The sequence below is a fragment of the Opisthorchis viverrini genome, assembly GCF_000715545.1.
Source record: "Opisthorchis viverrini unplaced genomic scaffold opera_v5_70, whole genome shotgun sequence".
Lineage (NCBI taxonomy): Eukaryota > Metazoa > Platyhelminthes > Trematoda > Opisthorchiida > Opisthorchiidae > Opisthorchis > Opisthorchis viverrini.
In genome coordinates this window covers 957207-968317 of record NW_008751726.1, presented here as the reverse complement: position 1 = coordinate 968317, position 11111 = coordinate 957207, and the positions used below count along the sequence as shown (strand labels likewise).

The 11111-nt window shown below is 44.3% G+C and overlaps 1 protein-coding gene across 1 annotated transcript in view; it reads left to right on the top strand.

Annotated features, from left to right (window-relative positions):
* Window positions 1–1602: 1602 nt before the first annotated feature.
* Window positions 1603–11111, top strand: part of T265_04333 (hypothetical protein) — a gene marked incomplete at both ends in the record, with an annotated part of 14315 nt that continues 4806 nt past the window's right edge. The window contains 2 exons of the mRNA XM_009169042.1: window positions 1603–2191; window positions 8778–9069. Coding sequence (XP_009167306.1) covers window positions 2114–2191; window positions 8778–9069 — 370 coding nt within the window. The remainder of the gene's footprint in view (window positions 2192–8777; window positions 9070–11111) is intronic.

The window sequence follows — 11111 nt, the reverse complement described above, 5'->3', positions numbered from 1 at the left end:
CGAACCCACCCTCAGCTTCTCGATTTCCCTTGTCTAGGCTTGGAAAACCTGGCAATGCCTCAGCTCTCGTGATTCTTCTTGATGACATGGTAGATAGGCCCTAAAAGTGTGCTACAGATGAACGATTTTTTATACTGAACTTCAAACCCCTCCCTTTGTAATGGAGGGAAGTGAAACGCAAATCTGGTTGTAACATGTATACTAGGCGGTCTTCCTATAAACCCAAAAATTCATTGATATAAAAAAAAACATCCAAATAAAGGCTCACTAAATAGACGTGGTATGACGTCACAGAGGCAACTTGTTTTGCAAAAACCTCATGCTCTTCTTTAGGCTGCAACTGCGTCATTCCTAGGTCACAGTGTCGTACAAGCGAAAAAGAACCACCAGACATGTCACGTTTTCCCTGATTTCTAGTCCCTGCACGCTGCGAGCCATATTAGTGGCGGACAATGTAGCTAATGCACGTCCCTCATTATTGGATATGCCCACACCCGTTCGCCTCAACTGCACAACTGCTATCTCAACCTGAATATTGATCACCGTTTTTGAAATCGTGCAATGCCACCTCACTGCGGTAGTTAGAAATTGTGACCAATTTTTTCTCCATGCTGTTTCCAGCCGCGGTCCATCTCATAACATGGTGACATCTAACCGACATTTTGACACGTTCCCCTGCTTTGGATCCCCAGTGTAGACACGTCTGATTTAGTGTATCGTTAGAATAGCATCAATGTGTCGCCGATGGACCTTCATTCGTTCTGTTTTTAATTTGTCACGATTTCTCGGTCATTCATTACTACCATGACCACCCGAACTGACTCTTCCAAGATGTTCATGTACGAGGTACCCACGAACCCAAGTATGACGTTGCGATGGCTGCATTGCGACCGCCATACCCCGAATAAGTTATGTCCTTAAAGCGTGCTCCACTCGTCCACAGGACCATCTCCATTAGCTGAATTTGCGCTATAACTGCGAAGCACTGGCCTTCGTATTGTGCAGTCTGCCAGTTCCGCCCACAAGCCCCACTTATTTTTCCAATGGTAATATCAATTGTGCCATCAGTGAAGGCAAAACCTTGCCGCGCACCCGAAATAGCGTAGGCCACCCATCATTAATCATACTAGCTATGAGCAATCCTGGGCTTTGTCTAGCAGGACGCCTGCTGCAACTATAGAAAACATTTTTCAAATGGAGGCCACGAACGGCTGCTCCATTTTGCGTTTGCGCGGACATATGTGGCGTAATTACTATTTATGCAGTCTTGAGATTATTTCCAAATCCAGTAAAGAGAAAGGCACGTGAAAAAATCAGCTTTTCCACGAAATTTTCCGCCACTTTCACGGAGCTTTCATGTGAAGACTTTGACAGTCATTGAATTATGAATTCGGCGCCCACGAAAGACCACGAGTACGCTTGTACAACTTCCGAAAAACTGCGTTCGCGTGTGGGTGCTTTTAGATTCGAATAAATACCATCAAATTCCAAAGCCATATGGTAAAGATTCCTTCGTTCAAGCTGCGATTTCAGTGAAATTCGGAGTGTGCTTCTAAGGGTCCGTGAAACAAGAACTGAACATGTTTAACCTACAAAAGCGCGGCGCCGTACTGCGAATAGCTGCTTTCTCGCTTGCGTGGCGGGATGGGACTTTGCAAATGCGAAAGGAAACGAGTTACGAATTTATTCTGCTTTGAGCACCGAGTTAATGTCTGTGAGTTTTGCATGGTTGCTTCACATAAAAAAGTAAGTTGCTGTACGCTCTCCTATTGCCGCAGTGTGTTGTGAAGTCCTATCTACGTTGGCTGAAGGACAGTAATTTCAATCCAACCTGCATCATATGTAGCGAACAGCTAGACGCTTCTGACAAAGAGTGCGTTCGGTTAGTGTGTTTAGGTAATTGACCTATTTGGTGTAGCATATTTTTTAGATGTCTTCCATTGGGACTGTTTGAACGAGCTGGTCTCCACCGCACCTGCAACAACAGCACCAGCGGGATATGTTTGCCCCTCTTGTGGTCAAAGTATAATTCCTCACAGCAATCACGGAGGTCCCGTAGCAGAAGCCTTGCGGGCATTCCTGGAGAGGGTGGACTGGGCTAAGCCTTGTCTGAATGGTTTTCAAACGTTTACACAGACACCAGTACTTCAACGCCCCATCTCACCGCAGCGGACCGACTTTCAGATTCTCTGTAAGTGTAGACCCGTCATCTATTTATGGGTTCTCCATCACGATACGGTTCAACGCTCCTAGTTACATGTGGTTGAGAATTTTTTTAAATTTATCATCACAACAGACAACGATGAGCGCTCATGCTTCTTTCATTCAGTCATATCAGATCGTGTCCAGAAACAACGCAAACCACTGGTTCCTACCTCCTGGCCGACCGTTTACCCACCTTTACGCTCTTTTCGCTACCCTGCTCGAGTAAATCTAACCAAGAGTGGCTGTATGAGGCGATCACGGGCAAAGCTACCGCAGATGTGGAACCTTTGTTAGTCCCACCTGCATAAGTAGAAGACACCTTATAGGCTCAGTCATTCATTACCAAATCAACGCGCCAATCGATGGTTTTTTGATAACTTACATGACGTCGCCAATTTTCGTACGGTTTTGGACTGGTCAATTTTGGCTGCCGTTTCTGTGTGACGGGGAAAATGTCTTAATCAGATTCAGCATGTTCGAAATATCTCCACTACTGGAATGGTATCAATCTTTCGTTGGTTTGAAGGACTCGAAGTTCGTAGCATCTAGAACCCCCAAGGTCGAAAAATTCCATTTTTCAAGTGTCTGTAATGCTCATCCGCCGGTAATTACTTCGCCGTACGGCAGTAGGCTCTTATGGCAATATTTATAGGCTTCACGAATATGCCGTGCTGTTAATGCCTACTAGGGCACAGATTCTGACCCAATGGCAATTTCACCACCGGATACCATATGCAGGATTCGACCTCACCACCTATTTTCAATATCAGCTGCTGACACGGCCTATCATGTCTTTTAGGGGAACAGGGCAAGCTGTTCTGGAACACTTTATCGTACGCCCAACCTAATGATAGCTATCACCCGGTTGCCCTTACATTTTGTTTCAGGTATCCGGTGGCACGTAAACCTCTACCATCATCCGATTATGTTGACCATCCCAGTGTGAACGTGCATACTAAGCCTTTTCGGGTGGATATTGAGGTACTGATCGTTCTAGCTGAGCATAGGAACCAACGGCAGCTCAAGCACTGCCCTCAGTCGGAACGTTTTATGTTTACCATTTAGTGGGCCACACCGTTGCCCTTCTGCTCGAGAGGTCATTAAAAGATTTTCCTTAGGTTTCATCCCGTCCAGGTTCCTAGCTGACTGGCCTATTCGAGCAGAGGAACTGAGACGTCTTCAGGTGTTTGACAACCGTTGTCTCAGAACCATAGCTCGTGTGGGTTGGTATCGGCGAATCCGTAATGAGACAGTTAGAAAGCGCGTTTTTGGTTGTGTCACGGGTACTTCCATTGAAGAATGTGTCCAGCACCAGAAGCTGCGTTGGTTGGGACATGTGTTACGTATGCCGAACCATCGTTTGCCGAAGAGAGTACTGTTTTCCATGCCCAATTCAGAGTGGCGTTAGTGTTAAGCTAGCACTAAGTCCCTCCCCCATCCACCTTTATTCTTTTCTCTACAATAAGGCTTTCAAATAAGTCATGGTTGTACGGGAGTGAAGCATTGGTGTTGAGCACTGATGTCATGCTGTCGATGATGATGATGATGCATGTTGTGGGCTAAAAGCTCAGCAGTGGTTGTGGTTATCGGTGGTCTGAATGTACAAGTAAGTAGATAGCTCGTCAGACTCAGTCAGGTGGCCGACATGAATTATTTCATATCCCTCTTCCAGACCAAAGGTTGGCCACCTCGCTGGTTGCGACACTCTGAGTTTAGCACGGAAAACAGGACCTTTTTCAGTGAACGATGATTCAGCATACCCAGTGCCTGGTCTAGTCACCGCAGCTTTTGGTGTTGAGCACATTATTCCGTTGTAGTCGCTGGTACATTACCGAACACTCGTTTTCTAATTTCCTCGGTGCGGATTTCCCTCCCCAACCTATACGAACTATGGTTCTGAGGACGTATCATTGCCTCTGCTCGCAGAGATCACGTCTCACATGCACACAGAAAGCGATCGAAACTGATTGGTAATTCGGCGGTTTGAACTGTCGGGACATACCTCTGAGATTCAAGCAACGCAACTGTAAAACTGTTAATAATGACAATAACAATGATGACCGCTCAGCCGTAACACCCTTTCGCAGCTTGTAGTGGTTAACGAATGCTAGATAGTTTAGTGGTTAGAGCCCGAATTTACTGACGGAAGGTCCGTGGTTCAACCAGAACTATGCATCTCGACTTCTGTCTAGGCTTGGGCAACCTGGCACTGTCCCAGCCCTCATGCTTCCTTCAGGTCGTGGCCAACACTGTCCCAGCCCTCATGCTTCCTTCAGGTAGCATGGCAGCCAGGCACAGAAAGGGTTTTACAGCTGAAAGATCATTTTTATTTGGTGGTTTAGGGTCCTAACTAGTCTAATGAACAGAACGAAGTACTAATGCTAGTCAGATATAACGTCCCAAGAACAATCCAAGGAAATCTGGGCTCAGAGTTCACAAGGGGAAATTTTGCAGGCTCGTATTCCGTTGAATTGTCACACCAAGAAGAAACGTTTCTACTTCCCTGGTATTCAAAATCTCAGGTAATCGCAATATTAATCCACTGATGTGAATGGATAGGTCCAGTGTTTGCGGCTAAGAAATTTTGTTCACGTTGGGAATAGGCGCCAACCAATGTTATTCGACTGACAGCCACTCAGCAAAGGCGCAAAGTCCTGCTGATCCCATTAAATCAAAGTTTGCACAATAATGTGACCAATATTGGCAGGAAGATAATAATATTAATAATATTGAGCAGGAAAAATAACAGTTTACAAGTGCAACAAGCTCAGTTGCCATGGCATCCGAAGAAAGCAACAGGACTGAGACGCTGTCGGGTTGCCCAAACTTAGACATGAGCAGTCGAAATGTCATGGGTTCGAACCACGAACCTTTCGATCGATAAGTTCGCGCCTTAACCACTGAACCATGCCGAGCTCATATCGCCGCCATTGTCTAATACCTAGTGCCTGAACGGATCTGGCGGTACTATATACCATGCGAAACTCCCGGCACTGTGAAGGGATGTGATGATCTCGGCAAGTGCAGATTGACAGTTATAAGAGTCTCTAAAAGAAGGTTCTGATAAATTCGAAGTCTGTTTCCCTTTTAGTTGACAAACGAAACGTTCGCTCCTTACGCGGCTCCAAGAAGCGAAGGACGAAGTGACTCCGGGTAACTACATTTTTATAATCCATACAAGTGTTCCAAAGCGAGCGACACTTGGTTATCAATCCACGTAATCGGTCAATAAATTGACATTGACAGTTTGGCTGGCACACTGTTAGGGAGCACCATGCAGCTAGACAACTTTGGTTATTTCGAAAGTTAGTAGGGTGTGTGGTCAACACAGCCGAAACAGTCGTTCGCCGTCGTCCGTACGTAGCGAGTCTGGTCCAAGTCGAGCAGATACACTAAGTCTCCAACAACCGCAACGATATCTGAGCTTTCCGCCCGACCTAATGGGGCACTCAGTGCGTCACAGCAGCTATCTAGATGGTGTCAAGGCTGCAGTCGGTTGGAGCGTACGCAGGCATGACAAGCAGACAATGATCAACCTCCCGCTTGCGATATTTCACAGACGTTACCGTATGAACCACACACAAGCAACCATCAACAGGTATCTGCTACAGCGGCCTCGGGATCGGCAGAAGTGCGCAAATGGAGGCGAATAAGAAAGCGATGGAGTAGTTAGCTTAATATCTGTTTTCTGTCTTGAATCATTATGTAAAGTGTGAGGTCAAAAGCAGCTTATTGTTTCCCTTCAGAATCTGAACATCAAAAGCAGTCAGACAGATCAGGCGTGGAGGTTATTTATTAATTGCGAGCCTGTTGACGCTGATGTTGCGGCCAAGACTGATGCAAGACTAATGGATTCGTATGTTCTAACGAGTAGACCTACACACATACAGCGGCTGCATTCATCTCATTTACGTTATCGTTCGCCAGCGAGGTGTTCGTTAGGTGTATATCACACGAGGAACCGAATGTTGGACTGACCACTAGCTTCAAGCTTTTTAAGCCACAACCCGCCAATTGAATCACGCAAACCCTCAAAAATCCGAAAATCAGCCTCAAACTGGTCCTTATACTGACAGCCTTCATTCCATCCAACCCAGTGACAGACGTAGGAAAACTTGAGGCGCCAGTTAGTAAGACAGTTAGCCGAGTCGGGCGACTGCGCGAGACATCCTGATGAAGTTGACGATAATAACCAGCATGTAGAATAGCTGGAAAAACGAAGCGCTTATCGAAGCTCCTGCTCATCCAGACAGCGAGGTTAAGAAAACAACAACTAAGAGGTGAACAAATCAACTTAACTCGGCGGCAGCACAAAGAATTTTACAAGTAGCTGAAAGCCATTTATAACCTGGGCCTCAAACCAATCCACTCTCCAGGTTGCTGACATGAGACTGAGGCAGACGTCGCCTGAAGAAATAGTGGATATTTGGCGCAACCACTTCAACTGCTGAAACGAAGAGCCTTTAATGGGATGCAGTGGATAGAGCAGAACTCCTAAAACTGGGTGTCAACCTTGTCCTGATAGAATCGATCATGCACTCACCTTGTGACGAGTGCTGAAACTGTTCCACCCTTTTTGATGACCAGCAATGGTCATTTTCCTCAATTTGAAAGCTTCGGCTCCGTTAATAGTCAAACTACGGCAATGTCTGGCGTTAAAAGGCGTCCCCGCTAAATTCACGTCTCTTTGTGCCTCCTTCCGTGGACGCGTACTTCTTTACTGTAGACCCTCTCCTGAGCCCACCACATACAGTGTTGGTAGGCGGGAGTACTCTCCGTGGCCCCTTTTTTTAACTTCGTCATATATGTGCCGTTTGAGTCCTCTTTACCTGCCTCTAAAACCCTCGGGATCGAAATTTTCCCGAGGTGTTCGCTAACAGACATTTTGCACGGTGACGGAATATCGCCCTTCCTGGTCCAAACCCTTAAGAAATGCAAACCATTTCTGCCATAATTTTGCTTCATGGTTCGGCGTGAGTTTTACATATGTAAGGTGTTACTACAAGCCTGGATGGGAACCAACCTCGAATTCCCTTGCAGATGAGTCGATTGGTCAAAAGAAGTTCTCCCATCTGGACAACTCGGCAGATTGGCAGATTTGGGAATGCCAGGGCAGCATTTGCCAAACCCCGACATCTGTGGCACTTACGTGAAATCAGCTTGGCTGTCAAGGGTAGTGTACATATATATATATATATATATATATATATATATATATATATATATATATATATATATATATATATATATATATATATATATATATATATATATATATATATATATATATATATATATATATATATATATATATATATATATATATATATATATATATATATATATATATATATATATATATATATATATATATATATATATATATATATATATATATATATATATATATATATATATATATATATATATATATATATATATATATATATATATATATATATATATATATATATATATATATATATATATATATATATATATATATATATATATATATATATATATATATATATATATATATATATATATATATCGTTTTATCAGCTATGAACTATGTAATAAGGGTATGTTGGTTCCACTGCTACAGTTTCCGTCACCATAAAATTGGGCCACGGGACATAGTCAAGCATGGGGAGTGATGGCATAGTCAGCTGGTCCGGGAAACTGGGCAGTTACGCGTCGAAGGGGATAGCTTTGACGCAGAGGCGCCACTGACCGCGGCTTACCGAGACGACTTGTTGCGGATTACTCCAAGTTAAGTATGGGGTATGTAGCTACTGCTACTGGAGCTTTGTTACTTTTTGAAACAGCTAATATATTGTCTTTGTGACAGTGAAAACACGCTCGTTAATTGATTTTAGTAACAATGATATGTTCGCATCCTGCGCTTGCCCTTGGTTGAGATCTTATCGACCCAAAGCCCTGATAAGCGGCCATGTGAAATAAGCCTGCTCCCGTGAGTTCACGATTAGTTGTTGGTTCCTTTCTCTATCCGACTAATTGGTTTTCGCTGTCTCATTATGGATATTAAGAAACAGGGTAGTGTGCCATGCGAACCTTGATTTTTCGAATCAAGGTCGTTTTCTTTAGGCATGGCTGTATCTTTGCTCCTTTCTTCGGTCACCGACTGCAAGTAGTGGATGGTGGAATTTTAGACTGCTTGTTTATCAATCACTCGTTTTATGTTGAGTAGTCCATGTAATTGTGTTTGATAAAAAAGATAAACTTCTTGCGCTAGGCTTTGGTTGTCTTGTGATTATACCACAGTTCATTTGTATGTTAATGGCCTGATTAACCCTCTGAATTTCCCGTATATCGTCTGAATGAATCCTGCAGACTCGTGAAGCATACTTGGGTCTCAAAGCAGAATTTTCGTGTGGTTGTCGGATTCGGTACACTATAAGACATTTTAGCCAAGTTCCTGTGGGTAGTGGATTCATAAACAGTCAAGTATTTAGAGATTTCGATTGTTTGTTGTCATCCGTCTTCTCCTTGTATCTTATTTACGTATGTATCACCGAGGCTGTAAACGTTCGTTACTTAATCAACAGCACAAACCAACAGTGGCAAACTCCTTGATCCACGACTGGATGCAGTCGCCCGACAGTTTCTCAGTGGGAAAGACGTACCGGAAACTGCTGTTTACGAACTCGCCTCAAAACCGACAGTTTCCGAAGAGCTGTGTTCAGAACACCTTTCATCCAGCGCAACATTTAATCACTCACCCAAAGCCCAGCGCCGTGAGCCTTCCTCTTCTGCAATACCGATGTTCCGCAAACCGAGAGAGGATGATGATAAATATAGACGCCGAGTCGCTCTCGGTGGGATCGCCCGATGGTTCAGGTTGGTCCATTTTTGCAGTTTGTTACAGATACATGAACTACCTGGATTATTCGCTGGCGACAGGCCATCATTCACATGTCCAGCCATATACGCTAATTCCCTCTTCCAAGAGAGCAGAAATGGGTCTTTGGGTCTCTTCTGCATGGGCTCTTTTCGGGGCAGTGTAGAGGATCTAAAATGGGTGTGTCAGTTCGTCAAAGCCTACAAGATTAAGCTGTTTGGGTGTGCTTACCCGCAGTCTATCGAAGAGAAGACAATGATGTGTATAAAAATTGTACGACACTTAACTATAACAATATTGCAAGAATCCAGGAGCCGATGAGGTAGTAATGGGAGGGAGGTTAACTCAAGCTGGACGTTGTGAAGGTGAGCTTAGTTTTTCGAGCGGGGTAACCATGGGATTCTGAATTTGAATTTGTTCGAAATGGATGAGTAAGTTGGCTTGCATCCCAAGCTTGCGCCGTTCGAGATTCCCACTCAGCACCTGGAATGTAATTTTATCACGGTATTCTAATGGTCTCAGGAAGCTAAACCATGGAGTCTATGGGCGCGGGGTGAACTTTCTACGAGATGGAAAATCCTACAAAATTTCGGTGGTGATCTGTTGTTGGCGAAATTTTTTAGTAATCTTTTTGGAGACTACTGAGGTCATTCCAGAGTCATGTTGAAAGGAGGTTCGGAAAACAATCCCCCCTTCTGTAGAGCGTTATTCCTTGTGATCATAGAAACTTTTTGAGACTTCATCGATAATGACTTCTTGGTCCTAACTCTGTTCTCTTTTGGTAATGTAGGCCCATCTGTGGAGGTTAGTAGATTAATCTCGAGGCTGCTGACGCTGATGTTGCGGCCAAGACCGATGCAAGACTAATGGGGTCGTAAGTTCCAACATGTGGACCTACACACATGCAGCGGCTGTATTCATTTCAATTACGTTACCGTTAGCCAGCGAGGTATTCGGGAGTTGTGTGTCTCACGAGGAGCCGATTTTTGGACTCACCACTTGCTTCTTAGACCACAACCCGCCGGCTGAATCATTGGGCACTTGCCGACGAAACTATCAGCACAACAGACGGTCCGTACTAATATCAAGGTTACTATCGAATCAGAACAGAATGGACTGTTAAGTTTACTCGATATCAAGGTTAAAAGGAAGACGGACGGGATCATAGAACGCAAAGTCCACAAAGCAAACGTGAAAAGGTCAGTATATTCACTTCAATAGCTTCGTTCCGTTGCAAAAGAGCGTAAGCTAATTATATGCCTGGTTGAGGGAACAATGAAGATTTGCTCCTCCGACTGCTTAGATGAAGAACTTAAGTTCTTGGGACGCACATTCCTGCAGAACGGATATCCTGAAATGTTCGTACTCAAGATTATGGAGTCCGCTAAGCCCAAACCTACACAATATTCTGTTAGGAAGAATTCCGTCTACGTGAGGCTTCCATTCAAATGTGACTCGTTTGCTGAACTAATCACCAGAAGGAATAGAAACTCTGTTGATTCGACATCCATGGGTGCTAATCTGTATTTGATCTCGAACTCTGCTGAACTAATCACCAGAAGGAATAGGGACGAATTGCCATGTCCTACCACCAGCTTTTGTGTTCCGTCTACGTGAGGCTTCCATTCAAATGTGACTCGTTTGCTGAACTAATCACCAGAAGGAATAGAAACTCTGTTGATTCGACATCCATGGGTGCTAATCTGTATTTGATCTCGAACTCCAGCCCCACTATCAGCTTCTGTTTGAAGGACGAATTGCCATGTCCTACCACCAGCTTTTGTGTGTACTCATACGCTCGTGCCGAGGATCATACATTCGTCATACGACAAGGCATTTGTCGGACAGAATACGGGAACACACTACCGTATCTCTGAGTGGTAGTTGGAAGAAACCAGGCTCTAGTGCGATTGCATCACATTTGGCCGAAACCGATCGTGCCATCGATAAAGAGCAGACCTTCACTACCATATCATCATTGTCAGCTGTAAGAACCGCGTACTGGTCGTACACTGGTTGTAGCTGCCACAGTTTCGTTCAC